At 48.7% G+C, this 24,816-nt stretch overlaps 1 protein-coding gene across 1 annotated transcript in view; it reads right to left on the bottom strand.

Annotated features, from left to right (window-relative positions):
• The window catches only part of LFNG (LFNG O-fucosylpeptide 3-beta-N-acetylglucosaminyltransferase), a 39,507-nt gene extending 35,718 nt beyond the window's left edge, over positions 1 to 3,789 (bottom strand). Inside the window, exon 1 of the mRNA XM_053276830.1 lies at positions 2,994 to 3,789. Coding sequence (XP_053132805.1) covers positions 2,994 to 3,458 — 465 coding nt within the window. The 5' untranslated portion in view covers positions 3,459 to 3,789. The remainder of the gene's footprint in view (positions 1 to 2,993) is intronic.
• Between the last annotated feature and the right edge of the window lie 21,027 nt (positions 3,790 to 24,816).

Genomic DNA, 24,816 nt, shown 5'->3' with positions numbered 1-24,816 from the left:
TGAGCATTGATTGCTATATACACGAGAACAAAGAACAAGAACTTTTTCATGCAGAACTAATGCAGGTACTTTTAAAAAATTTTTTAAAAAGAACTCTAGTTCTTCATTCCCAGTTACTTGCTGGCCATCCCAGAACTGCAGCCACGGGACGGGAGCGAGTGGGGAGGGAGGGAGAAGTGGCCCTTGATGTTCACAGCCCCTTCTCCTTTGCTCTAATAAGCCTGAGAATTCTCCCCCACCCCTCCCTTCTCCATTATGCTAAAGAGCCTGGTCTTTAGTCTCTGCTTTGCATCTGACAAGCCCAGTCCAGCGACACAAATTGGGTTTCATGCTCCTTGTCTCCAATCTTCTTGAGAAAAGTAAAAAGAGGCGAGGAGGGGGGGAGGAGGAGGAATAAACAGCCGTCAGAGGGGGGTGAGAATCATTTCCATTCATTCCTGCTGCTGAGAATCCCGGCAAAGTTGGTTATCGAGTTGATTTAAACAATTAGACAGCTCACAGGTGCTCAGAGGATTGGGGAGATCTTCCCCCCAAAAGGTTTCCTTGCCTGTTTGCTCTGGTTAGAGAATAAGACCGTGGTTTCTGACTTCCATGGCACTCCACATTGCAAATGGGCTACTTTGAAACCAGTTTAAGTGCAATATGATTTCCCATCAAGAACCACTGTTTTCCAAAGGGCCTGCAAAATCTTGGTTTAGAGATCCTTGGCCCCTGTGCAGAAGAACCACAAACAGTCTCCAGGGTTTAGGTTCACCAGGACACATTTGAAACCGGCTGAAGATGGGATGTGGCTAGAGCATCTGGCAGTCAGTGTAGACAATATTGAGATAGATGGCAGCTTCTTATGTTCCTATACATTTGAGGCAAAGCATCTGCTTTGCATACGGAAGGCCTCAGGTTCCATCCCTGGCAGCGTCTCCAGGTAGGGATGGGAAAGACACCTGCCCAAAACCCTGGAAAGCCTCTGTGTAGACACTACTGAACTACATGGTCTGACTCGGTATAAGACAGCTTCTTATGTTCCTCTGCTACTGGACACACCCAATCCCTAAAGCACCACAATGTCTATACACAGATCAACACTGGTGCTCTCATGGAATCTGATTTCTGATTGAATAGTGGCTTTAGTAGAGAAGCCACCTAATCACACAGCGGGGAAGTATCTTGCCTAGGGAGCAAGAGGTTGCTGGTTCGAATCCCTGCTGGTATGTTTCCCAGACTATGGGAAACACCTATATCGGGCAGCAGCGATTAGGAAGACACTGAAAGGCCATCTCCTGTGCAGAATGAGATGATGCAATGGTAAACCCCTCCTGGATTCTATCAAAGACAACCACAGGGCTCTGTGGTTCTCAGGAGTCGACACCAACTGGAGGGCACAACTTTATTTTAGTAGCTCTGCAAATTTGTGCCCCACTTACAGCTGCCCCCATCTCCTTCCTCTGTTGTTTCTCCACATCTGAATTATTGCCTTATCCGCTTGTGCTTTGGAATTATTCTGTGGGACTAACTGAAACGCAAGAGGTATGGTGAGTCATTCACAAATATCGTATTAACTTCTGTTGGGACAGGAACAGAGCTTCCAAGTTAAAAAGAACCCTCCATCCAGCTAAGCAGATGGAGAGACAGTGACTTTTTCACTTGCCTTGAAAAAAACGGTTCTGTGCCACTCAAAACCTTGCATGCACACTGCTCTGACAACAAACAATATAACTCCCCAACCAACTTCATAACAACTATTTAAAGTAAGGAAAATTTAGAGTATGTGCGAGCGCACACGTGTGCATGCACACTTCTGGATTTATCCTAGGAGATGGGGTAAGGATGTTAGTCCAGTTCCCCCACCACTGGTGTTACATTTTTTAATTCATTGGGGTGTGTGTGTGTGTGTGAAAAGTGTGTTTTCTGTTAACTCCATTTGCAGAAAAAAAGTGTCACGATTTCGATAGCCTTGGTCAAAAGGTTCCCAACCTTTGGACCCAAGGTTACTGGACTACAACTCCCACCATCCCCTGCCACCATGGCTGAGGATGATGGGAGCTGTAGTCCAACAACTTTGGGGCGGGGGATATAAGGTTGGTAACCCCTGATCTAGGCTTAAAGCATAATTTGCACCAGGACTCTATTTCCAACAGCAGTAGGTTCCAAGTTCCCTCCCTGGCAGCATCTCCAAGATAGGGCTGAACCCATCTGAACATACACAGAGTGCCCCCTCCCCAGCCATTAGGAGAGGCCCGTCCCAAGACAGCTAGGATTATGGAGCAGAGGCTTCCAGGCAAGCTTCGAGCCCTACATCTGTCTTTTTTGGGGGGCAAAGATTTTCCTGCAAGGGGGCACAGAAACAAATACCATGCCAAAAAACAAACAAGCCTCTCTCAACCACCCCAGGAAAGAGAAGCTGGCGGTGTGAGGTTTTGCAGAGGGAGCCTCACTTTCTCGCCCTGGGGTGAAGGGTGGAGAAGACGAGATCAAGGCGCTTGGCGTGCAGATACTCGCCTGCCCACTCATTAACGCTTCCTTGGCACGGGCTGGCACCATGCACAAGCAGCACCTCCTCTTTGCTGCGGGCACCCGCGCCTTCTGGATGGGTGCTTGCTAACTGGGGCATCATTTCATGCCAGGACTTCACTCTCTCTCTCACACACACACACACACACACACACACACACACAATCTCGACTTCAGGGGGGGTCAGCTCAGCACCGCAAGCCGCGGCCACTCTCACGCAGACAAGAGCACTCCTAACCACGCGCAGAGCGCCTGTCCTCTGCACGAGGCCATTCCCGGCAAGATCTGCAGCCCCAGGGGGATGAATTCTGGTCTGGAGCCGTGCACGGTGCTCAGAAAGAACCGCAGAGCATGTGCAAAGTACTTTCCGCTCCCGCCACTAAGCAGACACCCTCCAAACCAAAAGGGACTTTCCCACAGATCGCGGCACCGCTTGGGAAACTCTGGGGGCATCTCTGGGGCGGGGGGTGGGGGAAGAACCCTACCATGTCCTTGTTGCGGGAGATCCAGGTTTCCAGCAGCAGCTCCATCCGCGACTTGTGAAACTTCTTGGTCGTCTTCACGGCGATGAAGACATCCCGGGGCGAAATCGCCTCCAGCGGCGGCCTCTCCGGCTTCCCCTCCTCGATGCCGCCGCCGGACGGCCGCACTTCCCTCTTCGCCCGGCTCAGCCTCGCGAAGTAGTCGCTGAAGCTCTTGCCTTCGGGAGGGCTCTGCCCCGCTGCCGCCGCCGCCGCGGCTTCCCCGCCCTCCCCTCCTCCCGGCAGCTGCCCGAGCAAGCTCTGGCGGGGAGAAGCGCCCCCGAAGGGCTGGAGCAGCGCGCTGGCGGCGCCCACGCCGTGCCAGCGGAGCACCTGCCGCTTCTGCTGGTCCACCACCAGCACCAGGAAGCAGGTCAGCATGGAGCCCACCAGCGAGAGCAGCAGCTTCTTCCCGCAGCTTTTCAGCATCGTGCAGCCGCGCAGGAAGCAAGCGGGGGATGCGCCCCGACGATGCGCACGCCGCGCACGGGGGGATGTGGTTTGCGCGCGCGAGAGAGTACCCCTTTAGCCACCCAGCCCAGGCGGGAAGGATGCCCCGCAGAGCCTTCGCCAGCAGCCTTCCCGAGGAATCCCCTCCCCTGCGGCCAGAGGACTCGCCGCCGCCCGCTGGAACTCTGCCTTTAGCTGCGCCGAGGCTTAAACGCTCCTCTCTCCACACCCCCCAACTCGCTTCTACGGCCTCCTAAGCGAAGGTTGGGAGAGCAGGCTGGAAGGGGGAGGGGCTGAGGCAGGACACGCCCACGCGCAGAAGGAAAGGGGCGGGCTCAGAACGTTGCAACAGGGTTTTGCTCCGCCCCCTTTCTCTCGCTCTCGCTCTCTCTCTCCCCCCCAAGGAAGGACTGCTCTCTCTCTCTCTCTCTCTCTCTCCCCCAACCCCCCCCCCCCGCATTTTTCTCTATAGAAAAAAGGAATAAGATGAGCGCTTCTTTTAAAGTCTAGTTTTGTTGCTTCCCATCCCCACCCCCCGTATCAACTACAAAACAAGCAAAAAAATACCTCTGCATAACTGCTCCTCTACAGTACATTGGGAAGACTGTTATAAAGTGCCGATTTGGGGGTGGGGGGGTGTCTTAAAGCACGCTCAGCCTTTTTCTCAACCGCCTGCCACTGGTTTGCTTAATGTGCAGCCGGATAAAGTGTTCTGTATATTGTATTGATTATCTTATCTTATCTAATTGAATTGAATTATATTTGTGCACCCTAACCCCGAACGTACGGCTCTGGCCGATTCACAACACAAAACACAAGGGAAATAAAAATACCCAAACCATTTAAAACCACCATCTTCTTCGTCTATATTTCTTTAAGGCATACCTGTTGCTAATCCCCATATGTGGCAGCTCTCGCGAGAGTTTGCGAGCAGCAACGGATGGGGTGGGGGAGAAAACAGGAATGGTGGTCAGCGGCGGGCTGGAGGAGGTGGCGGTCCGGCCGGTGGGAGGGTGGCTGGCTAGCGGGGGAAAGAAGCCCTGGCAGGGGATGGCAGCGGGTGGGTGGGGGAAGAGAAAACGGCGGCAGCAAACTAGAGGTGCAGAGGCTCCAAAATGGCCACCGCCACCAGAGGAGGGGGCCGCAACGGCCTGAAAATGGGCGGAATCGGCCCTTTTTAGAGCGGAAGAAGGCCAGCGGGCGGGTGGGGAGGGGAAATGGCAAAGACACACACACCGTGGCTGATGACGATGATGACCCAGACCTGGTGGTGAGTCTGTTACAAAACAAAACAGAACCCCCGAACCGGCTCGAATTCGAGTCGAGCCGGGGGTATGGTCAGGGGGCACAAAACAGATCATGCCCAGTTTGGTTTGAGTCTGGTCTGGACTCGAACCGAACTGGGCCAACCGGTTTTGTGCACACCTCTACTTTGTATTAGGCCCATTCACACGTTATGTTCAACACTCGTATGAGTGTATAGCATACACAGGTACAGGTACAGTCATTCACATGTTATGTTGAATGCAGGTCTAGAAGACCCCTTCCTATCTGTACCCTGCTTTGAAGGGCCTGTATCCAGGTCCACATTTAAAATGAACATAGGTCCAGTCAGTCATACAGACACATGTACACGTGTACAGGCATCTGCACACTCCTGCACCATAGTGTCTGAATCAGGCCATTGAGTCAGGTCACAGAGCTATCTCGGCCCAATGCTGTCCATGGTGTCTCTCATAGCCCAGCTACCTGGGTTCTGTAGGCTTGGGATTGAACGTGAGACCTGCATGCAAAGCAGGTGTTCTGCCACTGAACCAACTTACCCTAGCCCTATTCAGACATTACGTCGTACAAGTGTACAGATGTCTGTACACAGGTACACGTTTTTGTGTGAATGACTGCACTCATGACTGAGTGAACCTGGGTATAGGCCCCTCAAATGCATGGGACAGAGCAGAACTACCATTTAGTTCCCACATAAAGTTAAAGTTGTGCCCTCGAGTCGGTGCCGACTCCTGGCGACCACAGAGCCCTGTAGTTGTCTTTGGTAGAATACAGGAGGGGTTGACCATTGCCTCCTCCCACGCAGTATGGGGTGATGCCTTTCAGCATCTTCCTGTATCACTGCTGCCCGGTATAGGTGTTTCTCATAGTCTGGGAAACATACCAGCATAGCAGGGATTAAAAGGCAGGTTTGGAGAAATGTGGGATTCCAATTTTAACTCCACAACAATCTTGCAAGCAAGGCCAGGCTGAGAGACGGTCCCTTGCCCAGGGCAAACTTAGGAGGATTTGAACTTGGGTGGAACCTGGGTCCACGGCCGCACCCTAGCCATGATGCCACACGGTTTCTTGGAAGAAAAGGACTTGATTTCTGGGAAGTTCCTTTAAAAAAAACCAAAATCTGTCCTGCTCAGATAAAAAGACCCAGGAGACCAAGGAGGGTCTGTGGTTCTGTGACATGGTATGCAGAAACTCCCAGAGCCAGTCCTTAGCAACTCTTAATAAAGGGAGTTGCAAAGTTATCAAAAGATAAGTTATTGTAACAGTTTTGAAGACTGAGAAAGGCTCTGCCTGAGGGCCTAGAGATCAACCTACCGACAATGCTGCACAAGGCAGATTCTGGTTCTATTCATTTGGCAGGTATTATTCACGCCCTGAATGCATAGCTGAGCCTAGAACTGTGGGACCCCGAGATCACATAAGACCAGCATTCCCTGGAACAGAGATTCCCAGATGTTGTTGACTACAACTCCCAGCATGCCCAGCTGCAATGGACTTTGGTTGGGGATGATGGGAGCTGTAGTTAACAACATCTGGAAATCCCTGCGCCAGCAAATAGGGATGGGCACGAATCGGTTCAGAGGCCATTTTACGGACCTCCGAACCGGTCTGAAGGTCCGGTGGTTCGGCCGGTTCGATGGAGGTGTGTGTGTGGGGGTTACCTTTAAGGAGCAGGGAGGACGCTCTTACCTCCCCCTACCAGCGCTGTGTTTAAAAATGGTCCCACAGGGCAGCAGCATACCTCCCTTCCCGCCGCCCCCCATGCATGTCGGACCAGAAGTGGTCAGCGGCGGGCTGGAGGAGGTGGCGGTGCGCATGCACATTCAATGTGCATATATTTTGTGTACAAATTGGACAGCGGCATTGCTCTGCACGTGCCTAGAATTATTCACACATTCTGTATAACCTGTGTGCAGCCATACATGTGATCTGTGCTGTACATTTCCAAGGCATTCTGTCCCTGTGTTGACTTTTAAGATGAACACTTGCACAGCATTCACATGCACCTGCATGTACCGAATGTGCAAACGGCGTAACGTACAAACAGGCCTTTAGTCTCTGTGCTGAGGCTCAAGGGCTTCTCTGTGAACAGGCAGGCAGGAACAGACAGGTATGATGCATTAGCAAGGCATTTCGCTTGCATTAATCACTAAACTTAGATTACTGGTAGAACATCACACGAGAACAACAGCAAACGTCGGTAGCCTGCCTGCTTTTATTACCAAGCTATGTCGACCCACAAGGTGTCCACTGGCCCCCAGAAGTCTGGCCTTCAACCCAGGCTGTGCTATCATTGCAGTGGCAACTCAAAGGCTCTGGGCGCATACTGGATTGAGGCACAAACTTTGGTGCTGGAGAAGACTTTTGAGGTGACCATGGACAGCCAGGAAAACAAACCAATGGAGCATAGAACCAATCAATCCAGAATTTTCACTCGAGACACAAATGACCAGGCTCAAACTCTCATACTTCAGACACATGATGCAAAGACCCAGCTCCCTTGAGAAGTCCATAATGCTGGGGAAAGTTGAAGGAGAGAGAAGAAGAGGACGACCAGCAGCCAGGTGGATGGACTCCATGACGACAGCAATGAATGCACCATTAAAAGCCAAGGTGAAGACAGATCATCAGATGATGGGAGCAACATCTGGGCATCCAGGATTGAGAACCCCAGCAATAGCATATTTCTCATCTCACCTGGTTTCGTTCTGTCTGTAAATACTGCTTCCTATTTCCATATAACTCTATCATTTATACCAGGGGTGGTCTCTGAGCGTCTCCTTGAGCCTGCTCTTCAAGCAGCTTGCTGAGTGCTTACATGATTTTAATTCACTGGGGGCACACTGTGTTAAGTAAAAGCAGTTCTCAGGCATGAATTATTTGCATAGACCAGCTTGGCAAGCAGATGTCTCCTACTTCGCGCATCCCAGGGCTATCCGAAGATCATTTTCCAGTGGAATCAGGGATGGATAGAAGAGGCATAATCACTTTATGATGGATGAAGAGAATGCTTTAACACATGCAGCCGTCTGGTAGGCATATGGCTTGATGCTGAACAATGTGTCTCTATTACAGTAATTCGCTTTCCTCCTTCCCGGCACAGTTTTCCTAAATCTTCTTACCTTCCTCATCGTCTACCATGGCTTAAAGCCTTATTATTTTCTGATTATTCTACTCCACATTCACTGGAGACTTTACACACAGGGCTTTTACTTCGAATCTCCTCCGGAATTGAGTGTGCCTGTCCACATATTAGCTGCATTTACCCCGACATCCCTGCCAGGGGCGTAGCAAGGTCGGAGTGGGCCCAGAGACAAAGTTTCAGAAGATGAATACAACTGAAGGAACCCCGGGCAGGTGCGCGGCTGGGGGAGTCAGTCATATTACTTGCCTTTGGGGGGGGGCAAGGCAGTGGGCCCCCAGACAACTGTCTCCCCTTGCCCTATTATAGTTACGCCCCGGTCCCTGTGGGCTATCAGGGACCAGTACAGACAGTACAGAAAACTCTGGTTCCCCCTGAATCGAGGCTACGCATTCTGACTTGGCCTGAAGTATGTCCAGCTTTTTTAAAAAAATCCTCTAGTTTCAGTGACTTTGGGGGGGAAATCCAAGGTTTCTGTTATGCCCCACCACCAGAAGTGCTCTTACCCCTGGACATTGGGGCCAAAGTCCAGTGCCTCCACAGCCCCTGGGGGCCTGCAAATCCTCTTTATTCTGTCCCGGATGGTGTGGTTGCCCGGCCGAGCATGATGATGCTTAATTTGCAGGAGGGGGTGGGTGGGCTCCAAAGGCCTTTAGAGCTGGGCTGCCATATACTGTCAGACCATAGGTCCATCTAGCTCAGTATTGTCTACACAGACTGGCAGCGGCTTCTCCAAGCTTGCAGGCAAGGATATCTCTCAGCCCTGTTTTGGAGATGCTGCCAGGGAGGGAACTTGGAACCTTGTGCTCTTCCCAGAGTGGCTCCATATCCCAAGGGAATATCTTCCAGTGCTCACACTTCTAGTCTCCCATTCATATGCAACCAGGGTGGACCCTGCTTAGCTATGGGGACAAGTCATGCTTGCTACCACGACCAGCTCTCCTCCCATTGGCCTGCAATTTTCTTCATGACAGAGAGAAAGCTCTGATTTCTGCTTTAAACTTCCCTGCTTCTTAAATTGTCTGGGGTCGGGGGGGGGGGAGGGACATGAGGTGATGAAGGCAGTCACTCAAAAAGGCAAGGGTTAAACGTTCTGAATTTTGGTCCAGTTTTTGGCAGCTTGTCATGCTGGTCTTCCATTCCTCCGTAGCTCAAACTAACAATAAAAAAGCTCTCTCGCCTCCTCTCTGTGATGTGATTTGTGTTTGGTTGAAGAAAAAACCAGAGCAAGCCACTGGGAACGCACAGCAAAAAGATCTGCCAGGGATTGCGGAGAGGAGCCGACCCTATGTGAACTGTCCATTTAATCCCCCAAATTAAACATCTTGCGAATCTTCTGCAAAGCAGATTTGTTCTTCAGATACCCTGTGTGTGAATAACTCCCTGGTGATCTTTTGCAAATAATATTTAGCTTTCAAAGCTGATAAACACACTTATCAATAAAGTGATTGATAACCAGTTTCCAGCATGATCTGTCTGAACCTGGGAACAGATGGTTGTAGAGGGCGCCTATTGGCTAGCACCTGTGACATCACCAGGGCTCATCTCCTCCCAAATCCTAGAGCACTTGTGATTTTTTTAATTATAAGGTGAAGCTAGAATGTATAAACCAATAAACCCACATGTGCCTTTTTATAAAAGTCAGACAGACCAACTGATGAACGAAGGAAGGAGTAGGACTGATAGCTGAGCTCAGGGGCGTAGCTAGGGGAGAGGGGGCCCATGTTCACCCCTCTCCCCGCCGGCTTCTCAGAGTGAGAGAGATAATGAAGAAAATAGGGAGGGGTGGAACTGGGGGGGGGCCTCAGGAGCTGGGGGGGGGCAGGTTACTTGAACCCATCTGCTCAATGATAGCTACACCTCTGGCAGAGCTAGAATTCAACTTGCTGGAACATACAAGTTGTGAAGCCACTCTGTGCCTGCTCTTAAAAATCTAACATCTGTCTTCTTCTTTTATGGGACTGCTGGCCCAAATGCAGTTCCTCGAGGCAGTAATATTTACAGGGCCCTAAAACGAAACAGCCCGGATCTGATCTCAGACGCATGATCCAGAATGCCCTGTGACAGCCTAGAGGACTGCCTAGCTGTCCAAGCTCTGCATCTGTTGATGCAGGAAATCCGTGCAAGATGATTTCCCAAGCTTTAAGTGCAAAGATTCATCTTTGTTATTTTCTGGCCAGACATTGCAGTCTTCACCAAAGGCCTTCTGAAAACCCCACCTCTGTTCTGACGCCGAAAAACGCAGGGGTTAATCCCTTGACTAATCCTCCCCAAGGCAAGGATGTTCATTAGCTAAATGCACGTTGTTGTGGTCCTCAGTTGATAGCCCTGGGAGTCTTGCATTTCATGAGGAGCCAAGTTACAAGTGAGGACTATTCCTGGAATCAACTTGATGTGCATTTCAAGTGGGGAGGCCGGGAGATAATTCGCGCAGAACAAGTTGCCAAAGACATGCTGGTTAGGCCGCAGCTCAGAAATAGCACAGGAACAATCTGTGTTATTCTAAGCGAGGATTGCTGGTCTTGTGGTAGCAAGCATGAATCGTCCCCTTTGCTAAGCAGCATCTGCCCTGGATTGCATTTGCATGGAGCACTGGAAGATATTCCCTTTGGAAGGGGATGGGGCCGCTCTGGGAAGAGCATCTGCCTGCTTGCATGCAGAAGGTTCCAGGTTCCCTCCCTGGCATCTCCAGAGAGGGCCAAGAGAGACTCCTGCCTGCTACCTTGGAGAAGGAGAGGAGAGCTGGTCTTGTGGTGGCAAGCATGACTTGTCCCCTTAGCTAAGCAGGGTCTACTCTGGTTGCATATGAATGGGAGACTTGATGTGTGAGCACTGCAAGAGATTCCCCTCAGGGGATGGAGCCACTCTGGGAAGAGCAGAAGGTTCCAAGTTCCCTCCCTGGCAGCATCTGCAAGAGAGGGCTGAGAGAGATTCCTGCCTGCAACCTTGGAGAAGGAGAGGAGAGCTGGTCTTGTGGTGGCAAACATGACTTGTCCCCTTAGCTAAGCAGGGTCCACCCTGGTTGCATAGGAATGGGAGACTAGAAGTGTGAGCACTGTCAGAAATTCCCCTGAGGGGATGGAGCCACTCTGGAAAGAACAGAAGGCTCCAAGTTCCCTCCCTGGCAGCATCTGCAAGAGAGGGCTGAGAGAGATTCCTGCCTGCAACCTTGGAGAAGCCGCTGCCAGTCTGTGAAGACAATACTGAGCTAGATAGACCAATGGTCTGACTCAGTTGAAGGCAGCTTCCTATGTTCCTAAGGTCTGGTTTGCAGTATTCTTCTTCACCCTGAGGTAGCCCAGGGTGGGAACCGCAGATCTTGCTGCTCTCCGTATGTCTGTAATGACGGGATTTTCTTCTCAGTGCTGTCAAACACCCTGCAGCAATTCCATGTATATATCATGATTCTGCGGGAATGGAGGAGAGGCGACAGTGAGCCAAAAGAAAGATGTGGGATTCTGGACATGATGGGAAGCATAGTCTACTACTATTATTATCAATTCAATTTCCATACCGCCCTTCCAAAAATGGCTCAGGGCGGTTTACACAGAGAAATAATGTCAATGTCAATGCCATGTTTATTTACGGTCATAGACCAGAATTTAAAGCATACATAATAGTACACAAATGATATAATAGTAATATATACAGAGATCCAATATTATCTCATCCTAATCAGCAGTTTCCAGTTTGCATAATCTGGTTTACCATCTGTTGTCTACTATTCTTAGCTGCCTATTACAGAGAAATAATAAATAAATAAGATGGATCCCTGTCCCCAAAGGGCTCACAATCGAAAAAGAAACATTCTCTTACAAAAAACTATTGACCTGGTTCCCACAACCACTTACTTACTTACTTATGTACTTAACAAATTTTTGACAAACTCACATCTCTGTTCAAACAAAACCTTTGAACTTAGCTAGATGGACCAAGGGTCTGACTCAGTATAAGGCAATTCTCTATAGATGGGGCCATATCTCAGTGGAAGAGCATCTGCTTGGCATGCAGAAGGTACCAGTTCAATCCCTGGCAGCATCTCCAGGTAGGGCTGGGAAAGACTCCTGCCTGTGACCTGGAGCTGCTGACTCTCAGTATTGTCTCAGTGTAGACACTACTGAGCTAGATGGACCAATGGCCATTTTCTAGAGGGGTCCTATCTCAGCGGCAGAACATCTGCTTCCATGCAGAAGGGTCCCAGATTCAATTCCTGGCATCTCTAGGTCGGACTAGGAAAGACTCCTGCCTGCAACCTTGGAGAAGCTGCTGCCAGTCAGTGCCGACAATACTGCGCTAGACGAGCCAAGGATCTGACTCAGCATAAGGCAGCTTCCTGTGTCCCTATGAGAGCCAGCGTGGTGTAGTGGTTAGAGTGCCGGACTAGGACCGGAGCAACCTGAGCTCAAATCCCCATTCAGCCATGAGACTAGCTGGCTGACTCTGGGCCAGTCACTTCTCTCTCAGCCTAGCCTACTTCACAGGGCTGTTGTGAAAGAGAAAAGTATGTAGTACACCTCTCTGGGCTCCTTGAAGGAAGAGCGGGATATAAATGTAAAATAATAATAATAATAATAATAATAATAATAATAATAATAATAATAATAATTATTATTATTATTATTATTATTATTATTATTATTATTATTATTATTATTATTATTATTATTATAGCTCCCATCTTCACCAGCCCAATAGTGGCCAGTGCTTTTGCTCTATAATAATATACAGCGTTTCAAGCTGCCAATACTTTTAACCAGTCACAGCCATGTCCGCTCCGATCCTGAAATCGGAACCTTTGTGCAAGCCACACAGGCCCCCTTTTCGAAGGAAAGCGGCATAGGCGGCCATGCTCTCTCCAGGGCCTCGGCTCTCCCACTCTGGAAGGCTCCCAAGCGACTGGGGTACGCCGTCAGACAGATGTTCAGGTCCCGGGCAGGACAGCTGCCGCTGAATTGCCATCTTACCCTCGGCCACGGCTACCCAGCACTGTCAACAATAGTTGGTCTGTCCGGTCTGGCATGTTTGAGGCCTGGGGACTGTCAGCCCCACAAAGCATCCAGTCTTCAAGTTCTCCCCTCATCGGGCTCCCCGAGCCCCCCCGCCTTGGCTGCAGGCAAAAGGCGGCCGAGAGACCTTGCGTGTGCACAGTCCGTCGTCTGTCTGCACAAGCTCCCGGCGTGGCGAGAGCATGCCAGCAACCACCACTTCAGCCGGGCAAAAGACAAGTCCTTTCCTTTCTGACTAATTGTTTCATCGGAGGGCAGCTCCCTGGAGAATACCGTGGACTCCAGCCATGCGTCCCCTCCCCAGACTTCCCTTTCAGGCGTCGGCTCTCCTTTTTGGCTTGGACTGCCCGGCCCGGCCCGGGGCTTTGACTGTCTGCTGAACCCAGAGCAGAGGAATGTATGCGGCAAAGTGTCTTCCTTCTCCTTCGAACAGGAACACGTTGCCAACCTCTAGGAAGTTCGGGTCGGATGTGACACTCTTCATGTGTGCTGTACTAAGATACAGAGGATTGATGGCGCACTGTCCCCTTAAGTACAACCCAGCTCCCAGAATGCCTTACTTCTTTCCTTGGCCTGCTGCAGGCCTGTGTTAAGAGCCCTGCCAGTGAGTGGTATATAGCCTTGTCAATAAAGCCATTGTGTTCCCACCACTTGGAGTAGGGGGAGACAGTAGGAGAGAGGGCATGCCTTCAGCTTTTGCCTGTGGTGGGCCACTGTGTGAAACAGGATACTGGACTAGATAGGCCTTGGGCCTGATCCAGCAGGGCTTTTCTTATGGGCACAGCCTGAATTCAATCGTCAGGATTTAGCAGGCAACACACTCTAAGGCAGTTCACACAATCATAACTAGGATAGGACAAACATTCTACCCTATGTTCCTGTTTTGTGATTGCGCGTGAAGGAAACAGCTAGGTCAGATGGGTAGGAAGGGATCATCTGGGAGAGAGGAGCTGGGTTGGAGGGTGCTGCCCTACCCAGAGACCATACCCAGCACGTTACCAAGGTGGAGGAATCGCCATCTGAATCGCCAGACGCTATCCGTAATCATATTTTGTAGACCCATTTCTTACTAATTCAAACTGGCTTCCCCTTCAAACCAGCAGTATGAAACTTGATGAAATTTTATTTCACTGCCACCTAATGGCGCAGCAGGGAAGTAACTTGCCTAGGGAGCAAGAGGTTGCTGGTTCGAATCCCCGTTGGTATGTTTCCCAGACCATGGGAAACACCTATATCAGGCAGCAGCGATATAGGAAGATGCTGGAAGGCATAATCTCATACTGGTAAACCCCTCCTGTATTCTACCAAAGAAAACCACAGGGCTCTGTGGGCGCCAGGAGTCGACATCGTCTCAACAGCACAACACTGACAGTGATGTGGGTTGGCCCACCCCATCTGTGAGCACAATGTATATCAAGCCTCATTTTGTTTTAATTTTGCCATTTAAAAATTAAATTAAAACAAAATTCATTAAAATTCATTCAAACAAAACTAAGTTCTAATTTTGTTTCAGTGTGTGTCATTTTATTGCAAACCACCCAGAGACGTGTATTTTGGCTGGTATATAAAGATGTTTAATAAATAAAATAAATCACAATTTTGCATCTTAATATATGCAGGTGCTTTCCCCCAAACACAGCGACTGTCTCTGCTTAGGAAATATGTCACACTTGTGACCACCTGATTTGCCATTCCTGATTCAAATAGTCTCTCACCCAAATATACCGGCCAGCGTATTGTTATTTTGGTTGATTGTTTGTATGTGTTGGCGCCTGGAAACTCTGTTCTCTTTGTGGGAAGCCAAAGCACATGAGACAAAGAGACAACCCCCACCCCGCTTCAAAAGGTTTTTCGATCTCAGTCCAGGGTTAAAAAGAACAGGTGGATGCCACAAGCATTGTTGGAAATGGGGAGGGGAGAGAGAGCGAGCAAAAAGGAACAATGGATTTCAAACACGTTTGCAATATGTTTTCCTTTTGAGTCGGAAGGAAATTCATATTGTTAAGGACTTTGGGAGTTGGTTTGTTGCTGGCAGTGGGATACCCAGAGGGTGGCCAGACACCATTAGAAGCGATGGCTTCAAGGGGTATCATTAGGGTAGCAGGCACTGTCCCTTAATACCCTCTTTTGCCCCCACACCATCCACCAGACTGGAACTTTACAGCAAAGTCTCAGTCAATACAGTCATGGGCTGGGTTCAGACGTAGTACGGAACTGTGGGTCCAATGGACCCATGGTTCCACAACCCTCCCCCCCCCGTCCTCATTCAGACATTAGGGAGAGGGGCCTCTTTGCTGTCAACAAGACTGCCGATAGGTGGGGAATGACAGAATGACAGCCCGCACAGCCAATCGAGCTGAGGGAAGAGCTTCCTCCTTCAACCTCAGTCCCGTCGGACCCAACCTGCAGTGTCAGCGTTCAAATGTAGCACTGGCACCGCTAAACCAGAATTAAGAATGGTGAAACTCCACTCTGACCAAAGGTACAGAGTAGAGTTTGGCGAAGGGAACTTTTTGCCCTTAACTCCGGTTTGCTGGGTTCAGACGTGCGGCTTCTTAAGCCGTTGGTGAAGGGACCTCCGGTTTCCCAGAATGTCCGAACTCGGCCATGGTATCTTAAAAGAACCTGGCTTAATCTCCCTGCAGATTTGGGCTTGCCAGTGACCCCAAAGGGGGTGTAAACATTCCTCTAAATCTTATCCTCTAAGTAGCTGCAGTGCCATTTCCTACTCTATGTATTCTCTTAATACATACTAAAGGAGGTCTATTCTTTGGTAGTGTTTCCAACACAGATCTCTGCCACCCCCTTATTTCTTGTTTTTATCTGAGGCTTTCACGGAAGGCCATTGGGGTCAGTTAGACCCCAGTAGAAATGAATGGGGAGAGGCTAAACAGAGCACATTCAAGGTACTGGGGATGGACACTGTCCCCACTACATTGGACTCTCCACTGGTCTTGGATTGCCCATCAAGCATCCCACCCAAGAGAGCTCGTTTTAAGCTTTGGTTGATCTTAAACATGGCAGACAGGGGAACATAGAAGCCACCTTACTTATATTGGGTTAGACACTTGTCATCATATCTGTTTATGTTTTTTATGAATGTTTTGAGGGTTATTTTGATAATGCTTTGCATGTTTTTTACTGAGTCCCAAGTTATCCTGAACGATGTTTTTATGCCTGATTGTTTCTTAAGAATGTGTTTTACCTTGAGCCATGGTTTTATTCTTAGCGGGGGGAGGAGTGTGTGTGTGTCTAATTCCTTTATTGGCCTTAGGTGGAAGGCATTTTGTCTTTTGCAGGTCAATCGACTGTAATAAAATCCTATTCTGTTCTTGCAAATAATGTTCCCTCTAAGGTGTGTGCGTGTGTGTGCACTCACACGTTATTTGATGTCTGCTCAGCTAATTTTAGATCACGCTCAGGTTGAATCAGGAAAGCCCCATCTTGGTTGTACATGCACACACTGCCTTGATCCTGCTGCCCAGAACAAATCTCATTCCGCACACAGTTGAAAAAAATTAGAGAGAACACTGCTTGCAAACCAGAGGCAGAAGCAGATACAAAATGGGAAGGCTGACTCCTGCAAATTGAGCAAAGAAGAACGGAAGGAAGATTGTGCCGTCAAATCGGTGTCGACTCCTGGTGACCACAGAGCCATGCGGTTTTCTTGGTAGAATACAGGAGTGGTTGACCATTGCCTTCCTCCCGCGCAGTATGAGATGGTACCTTTGCATCCACCTCCAGCGCCTTCTTATATCGCTGCTGCCCGATAGAGGTGACTACAAATATGACTGCTAGGCACAGTATGGGAAGAGGCACCATTCACAGTGGTGGTTCTCTTATGTTTAGCCGGGGGAGAGCAATTGGCCCTATCCAACCCCAGCATAGCATCCTTCCAGTGGCTGTTGCTTGCTGGTGTTTACCTTATGTTTCTTTTTTTTTAGATTGTGAGCCCTTTTGGGAACCATCTTATTGATTTATTCTTTATTTTTCTCTGCAAACCACTTCGGGAACTTTTGTTGGCAAGGGGTATATAAGTAGTAGTAGTAGTAGAAGGAGAATGAGAAGAACTGGAAGAAGAAGGAGAAGGTGAAGGAGAAGGAGAACTGGACAGCCCAGATCATCCTTGTAAAGAAAAGATTCTTAGAGGGAAGACATCTCTGTGGAAATGGAGAGAGATCCCATTGAACTGAGCCGCGAGGAGGATCCTGAGAAAGGTTGATGAGAAAAAGAGTAAAAGAGATGCAGTCTAGAGAAGGAACCGCGGGAGGCCAAACTGTTGAAAAACGGGGCAAAGCCGCAGGAGAGGAGTCCCTTTGTGTGTGGGGGGAAAGAGGGTCAGCAACGAGTTAAACTGGTTAATGTACTGGGGCGGCTTCCTTCGCATGGTTGTAAGAAAGCAAAGCCAAGAGACAAAGGCAGAGAAGGCATTCTTTCCAGAGAGCAGGCCCTTTTCAAAGGGATTTCATTCCTTTTCTGTCCCTTGAATGGCGTTCCGTGGTGACTGCTTCAAGGCTAAGATTTCTCTCCTCGGTGGCAGGAGTGGGCAAACCTCCCGGCTGCCCCCCCCCCGCATTCTTCTCTCTATGGCAACACGGACAGTCCTCCGATGTTGGCAGCCATTGTGTCCGGAGGAGATGGGCCAGTGCGTGAAAGCGGGTGGCAAAAGGGATGCTCCCCCCACCCCGCCCGCCTCTGCCTGGTTTCTCACGCATGTCATTCAGGCTGACTTTTCACATCAGGGGTGGAAAAATAAATAGGGAGGGGGGAACAAGAGGGCGGGAGTGGTGATGGAAGGCCTTGGATTGGCGTCGATGGCTCTCTTGGGCTTCCCGTGCGCCATCTTAGGCTGTGCCACAGACAAGGCCCACACCATTTTGTGTGTCAGGTGTGTGCATGACGAGGAAGCATAGAGCCAGCGTGGTGTAGTGGTTAGAGTGCTGGACTAGGACTGGGGAGATCCGAGTTCAAATCCCCATTCAGCCATGAGACTTGCTGGGTTACTCTGGGCCAGTCACTTCTCTCTCAGCCTAACCTACTTCACAGGGTTGTTGTGAAAGAGAAACTCAAGTATGTAGTACACCGCTCTGGGCTCCTTGGAGGTAGAGCGGGATATAAATGTACAAATAATAATAATAATAATAATAATAATAATAATAATAATAATAATTCAGGAGCATAAGGAGCAGCCTTCAGAGTCAGACTATTGGTCCATCGAGTGAACCGTATTGTCTAAACCAGGGTTGCACGACTCAAATGCCCTGGTGGGCCAGAACCAATCACAGCATGGTGTTCATGGGCCAAGATTAATTTTCAGGGCATTATAATATTAACATTATTAATGAAAGCAACTTATTAGTTCCTTGTGGATTTTTTCGATTTTAACGAAGGATAGGTAAAGGTGAAGTGTGGCGTCAAGTCAATTTCAAATCCTGGCGACCACAGAGCCCCGTGGTTGTCTTTGGTAGAATACAGGAGGGATTTACCATTGCCATCTCCCACGCAGTATAAAATGATGCCTTTCAGCATCTTCCTATATTGCTGCTGCCCAATATAAGTGTTTCCCATAGTCTGGGAAACATACCAGTGGGGATTTGAACAGGCCACCTCTGGCTTGCTAGGCAAGTCATTTCCCCGCTATGCCACTTAAGGTGACTTAGGATATTGGCTAGAAAATAGGCTCTACTCAGTCTATAGGGCCAATGGAGTTCATGCCAGCCCCAGACAAATGTCAAGTCTTTTCATCTCCCTAAATCTCTGTTATACTGTGGAGAGCTGGTCTTGTGCTAGCAAGCATGACTTGTCCCCTTAGCTAAGCAGGGTCTGTCCTGGTTGCATATGGATGGGAGACATGATGTGTGAGCACTGTCAGATATTCCCCTCAGGGGATGGAGCTGCTCTGGGAAGAGCATCTAGGCTCCAAGTTCTCCCTCCTTGGCAGTATCTCAAAGAGAGGGCTGAGAGAGATTCCTGCCTGCAACCTTGGAGAAGCTGCTGCCAGTCTGGGTAGACAATACTAAGCTAGATGGACCAATGGTCTGACTCAGTATATGGCAGGTTCTCATGTTCCTTGGCACAGGATGGTGCTCTAAGGCAGTTTCAGAGGACAGAGTATGGCTCCCTTGGAGAAGAAGGAACTGATCTAAAGAGTGACCCTCTCCCTTTCTGGGGTGCTATTGCTGCAAGATATTCCTACTTGTGGGCCTGCAAAAAAGTCTCCGTGGGCCAGATCTGACCCCCAGGCCTTATGTTGTACAGACTTGGTCTACACAGACTGGTGGCTGCTTCTCCAAGCAGACGCAAAATAGGAAGCTCAGAGCTGGAGAGCCCAGATCATTTTCGTAAAGAGAAGATTCTTAGAGGGAAGACATCTCCGTGGGAATGGAGAGAGATCCCACTGAACTGAGCTGTGAGGAGGATCCTGAGATCCAGGGAGGGAACCTGGAACCTTCTGCATGCAAGCGTGCAAGTGCTCTTCCCAGAGCGGCCCAAATAAATTGCATAAATTGTAAATAAATCCAATAAATTGTAGCTGGGAATGGTGGGAGTTGTAATTCAGCAACATCTGGAAGAACCCTGGTTGGGTACCACTGCTCTAAGGGGAATATCTGACAGGGCTCACACAGGTAGTCTCCCATCCAAACGCAAACCAGAGTGGATCCTGCTTAGCAGGGGGGACAATTCATGCTCTGCCACAAGACCAGTTCTCCTCCCATCTGGGCTAGACACAAGGAAGGATTTCCTAGCCGCAGGAACCCATGGGGCAGTTTGAACAGAGATCATGTGCCAGGGGTTCTGTCATAGATTCCTACACTGAGCCAGGGGTTGGAGTAGTCGGACAATGTCGGCCCTCCAGCTGTGGTTAGACTACAACTCCCATCATCCTCAGCCACAGTGGCCAATAGTCAGGAACGATGGGTGCGGTAGTCTAACCATAGCTGGAAGGCCACCGTTATGCAAGCCTGCCCTGGGCTGGAAGAGAAGAGTCTAATATCTAATATCCTGTCTAAAATCCTGTGATCCTATATAAATACCACATGCTTGGAAGGGAATAGCTCGATCTTTTAATAATTTTAAACAATTCTTTTGTTTCACTTGATGAATTGTTTTTGTTTATTCATTCATTCATTTCTTGCTCTTCCTCCAAGGAGCCCTCACAACAACCCTGTGAGGTAGGTTAGGCTGAGAGATGCATGACTGGCCCAGAATCACCCAGTGAGTTGCATGGCTGAATGGGGATTGGAACTCAGGTCTTCCCAGTCCTAGTCCAGCACTCTAACCACTACACCATGCTGGCTCTTTTATTGCGTGAAAGTGTTTTGATTGTTTTGTTCTTTAAAAATACTGTAATATGTATTATGTACACCACCTAGAGATGTATATATAAAGCGGTACATAAAATATGATCCATAAACCAAGTCTAGACTGACTAGGGTTTCATGCTTTTCCCAGCCCTACCTGGAGATGCTGCCAGGGATTGAACCCGGGACCCTTCTGCATGCAAAGCAGATTCTCTTCTGCCAAGCTACACCCCTTGCTAGTGGTTTCCTCCTGGAAACTGTGCTTCAGCCAGCACTGTTTTTTAGCTTTTTAAATAACTTTTTATTTGAATTTTTAAAAGAAATTGTAATTTTGATTGTCATTTTAACCTGTAAGCAAACTATGGAATTCTCTGCCACAAGATGTGGTGACAGCCAACAGCCTAGATGGCTTTAAGAGGGTTATAGATAAATCCATGGAGGTCAGGGCTATCATGGGCTATCAATGGCTAGAAGCCACCTCCAGCCTCAGAGGCAAGATGCCTCTCAATACCAGTTGCAGGGGAGCAACAGCAGGAGAGAGGGCATGCCCTCACTTCTTGCCTGGGGCGCTTCTCAGATGTCTCTGATGGGCCACTGTGTGAAGCAGGATGCTGAACTAGACAGGCCTTGGGCCTGATCCACCAGGGCTGCTCTTAGATGGGCCTTGGGCCTGATTCAGCAAGGCTTTTCCTACATCCTTCTGTTCTGAACCTGGACTTTTAAATTGTTTAACTTTGCTTGCTTAATTGCATTAATCTCTTATTTTACATTGTATCGGTATTATTAATGTTGTGAGCCGGCCTGACCAGTAGTGTGCTGGAGGGGTGGGGTATATCTATTTTGAACATACAAACAAAACAAACTTCCGAGATGACAGGCAAAGAACCGAAACAGCAACTGCTGCCTTTGGGAACGATGCAAGACCTATCCCAGCCCTGCTGGGGCACGCACATTGCTGAAAGGAAATGGGTTTTGAGCCTTCATTCTTTGCTTAATTAACGCGTTCATGTTGCCAAAGCAGATACCTACAGCCTTGTTTACACACACATAGTAGGTAAAGGCAAAGTGTGCCGTTGGGTAGGTGTCAACTCCTGGCACCCACAGAGCCCTGTGGTTGTCTTTGGTAGAATACAGGAGGGGTTGACCATGGCCATCTCCCACACAGTAGGAGATGACGCCTTTCAGCATCTTCCTATATTGCTAACTCTGGTCTAACTAATGAACTCTGGTCCTATATTGCTGCTGCCTGATATAGGTGTTTCCCATAGTCTGGGAAATATACAATGGGGATTCGAACCAGCAACCTATGGCTTCCTAGTCAAGCCATTTCCTCACTGCTCTATTAGATGGCTCATGCATATCTTGTGGCGATCATAGTGGCTATACATCAGACACACACACACACGTAGTTCTTCTCATTAGCATCCATAACATGTATCATATTATGGACGATCATATTATTATTGTTGTTGTTGTTGTTGTTGTTATTAATTTGATTTCTATACCACCCTTCCAAAAATGGCTCAGAGAAATAATAAATAAATAAGATGGATGATAATTATGGATGATATTGATCATATTATGGATGCTAACATGTATCATCCATAACATGTACTAGTAACATGTGTTTTTAAATGAACAGGCAGCTTACTGAGAAAGCCACCTGCTTATGAATATATGAAATTTCCTTCTCCTGAGCCAGGAGAAGGAAAGCCTTCTACTCCAGTATTGGCTGTTCTGATCAGCCTTGGTTCTCAGTCAATCAATCAGCCAATCAGTTTGTTTCGCCATAGCCATAACAAAGATATTTACCTCAAAATTACCTAACAATAGTAAAAGCAATGACATAAAAATGGGTGGGATGCTCAAAAATGTACTACCGCGTCATGGTCTCAAGAAAGAGACTGTTCTTTCCCAGTGTTGCTAACTGTATTGGGAGCTAGCATGATGTAGTGGTTAGAGCACTGGATTAGGACTGGGGAGAACTGAGTTCGAATCCCCATTCAGTCATGAAATGCTCTGGGTGATGCTGGGCCAGTCACGTCTCTCTGAGCCTAACCTCTCTTACAGGGTTGTTGTGAGGATAAACATAATCATGTGCTCTGGGCTCCTTGGAGGAAGAGAGGTGAATAAATGTATAAGTAAGCAAGCCAGTGTGTGTGTGTGTGTGTGTGTGTGTGTGTGTGTGTGTGTGTGTGTGTGTGATATGACCCATTCAGACATGCAAATGGTCCCTTGCAGCCACTGTGCCATGTATGTCCGTCTGTGTATCCTTCTGAGAAACAGATTTTTCAATGAGGTATTCATTATGACTCTAGTGGTTTCAGATGCAATCAGATTCAATTCCCAAAACATCAGGGGCTGAGTGGGTGTTTTTCTTTTTTCTTTTTCTTTTCTAAAAAAAATGTTTTCAAGGATTTGGGTTATATTTTTTTTTATAGAGAAGTCCTGAAAACCCAGCCATCCAAATCTGTCAGGACTGTGGAATGTTTTCTCCGTGGCTAACCAAGGATAGCTAAACCTCCCACTCTTTCCCTGGGGAAGAGATATTTAATCTCTTAACCACATACAAATATACACTTTGAAACAAATCTGCATTGGGAAAGAATAAAGATGTCCAGAAATGGTTTCTAAGAAAGGAAGAAGTGGAGTGGGGGGGCGGGGAGGAGAAGGTGGGAATTCCATCCCCCCCCCATCCCTCCGGCCGCAGAACAATTGTGTCATCGTTTCCCATCTACACTTACTATTTCTCAACTGTCTACATGCTCTTTTGTTCAGCAGAATCGGCTAAGGCTGTTTGTCCTTTCTCATGTCCAACCTGCATTTTAGGACATGCTATGAGAAATAAAACACAGCATGTACATTGAACAATGTCAGTGTCAGAGCAGCTGCGGGTCCTGAAAGGTTTAGGAATATAGGAAGCTGCCATATACCGAGTCAGACCCTTGGTCCATCTAGCTCAGTATTGTCTACCCAGACTGGCAGCGGCTTCTCCAAGGTTGCAGGCAGGAGTCTCTCTCCGCCCTACCTTGGAGATGCTGCCAGGGAGGGAATCTGGAACCTTCTGAAAGCAAGCATGTGGATGCTTTCTTCCCAGAGCAGCCCCATCTCCTAAGGGGAATATCCTGCAGTGCTTACACATGTAGTCTCCCATTTAAATGCAAACCAAGATGGACTCTGCTTAGCAAAGGGGGCAGGTGCATAGGAACATAGGAAGCTGCCTTCTACCAAGTAGAAACCATTGGTCCAACTCAGAGACGCTCTTACCCCTGGCCTTCAGGGCCGAAGTCCAGGGCCTCCACACCCCCTGGGGGGCCCCAAATCATCTTTAGTCTGTCCTGGGTGGTGTGGTTTGTGCCTTCAAGAACCTACATGTTAAAAAAAGGATGCTTAACTTGCAGCGGGGGGCCTCCAAAGGCGTTTAGGGTCCAGGCTTTAACATTACCTAGATGCACCTCTGGTCCAACTACTACTACTACTACTAATTAGCTATTGGTCCACCTAGCTACTGCTGCTGCTACTACTACTACTACTAATGATGATGATGATGTCAGATGCCCCCTTGGGAAACCCACAAGTAGGGCCTAAGAGCAACGGGCCTCTCATGTTGTCCAGATTTCAGCAACTGGTATTCATCAGCATGCTGCCTCTGAACATGGAGGCTCTAAATGACGCTGTTGTATTTCCATCTATAGCCCTGCCTCCCCTGGAGGCACTCAGGTGGCCTTGAAGAAGGATTAAGCCAAGAAAGAGATAGTTAATTAATAGCTTTGTTAGCTCAAAAAGCCTACATACAGAGAAGCAGTCTATCTCTCAAGTACATAAGAACATCAGAACAGCCCTGCTGGATCAGGCCCAAGGAGGCCCATCTAGTCCAGCATCCTGTTTCGCACAGTGGCCCACCAGATGCTGCTGGAAGCCACAGGCAGGAGTTGAAGGCACGCCCTCGCTCCTGCTGTTCTTCTCCTGCAACTGGTACTCAGAGGCATCCTGCCTTTGAGGCTGGAGGTGGCCCACAGCCCTCCGACTAGTAGCTGTTGATAGACCTCTCCTCCATGAAGTTATCCAAAACCCCTCTTAAAGCCATCCAGGTTGTTGGCTGTCACCACATCTTGGGGCAGAGAATTTCACAAGTGGATTATGCATTGTGTGAAAAAATACTTCTGGTTGCTGGTCCTCAATTTCCTGGCCATCAATTTCATGGGATGACCCCTGGTTCTAGTGTTATGGGAGAGGGAGAAGAATTCCTCTCTATCCACTTTCTCCACACCATGCATGATTTTCTAGACCTCTATCATGTCTCCCCGCAGTCGTATTTTTCCTAAACTAAAAAGCCCCAGGTGTTGTAGCCTTGCCTCATAAGAGAGGTGCTCTAGGCCCCTGATCATCTTGGTTGCCCTCTTCTGCACCTTCTCCAGTCCTACAATGCCCTTTTTGAGATGTGGTGACCAGAATTGTACGCAGTACTCCAGGTGTGGCTGCACCATCGTTTTGTATAAGGGCATTACAATATTAGCAATTTCATCTCCAAGAGAGGGCTGAGAGAGACTCCTGCCTGCAACCTTGGAGAAGCCGCTGCCAGTCTGTGAAGACAATACTGAGCT

The sequence above is a fragment of the Hemicordylus capensis genome, chromosome 13, assembly GCF_027244095.1.
Source record: "Hemicordylus capensis ecotype Gifberg chromosome 13, rHemCap1.1.pri, whole genome shotgun sequence".
NCBI classification, from domain to species: Eukaryota; Metazoa; Chordata; class Lepidosauria; order Squamata; family Cordylidae; genus Hemicordylus; species Hemicordylus capensis.
The sequence above is the reverse complement of the archived record's forward strand: the minus strand, read 5'-3'. Positions and strand labels throughout refer to the sequence as shown.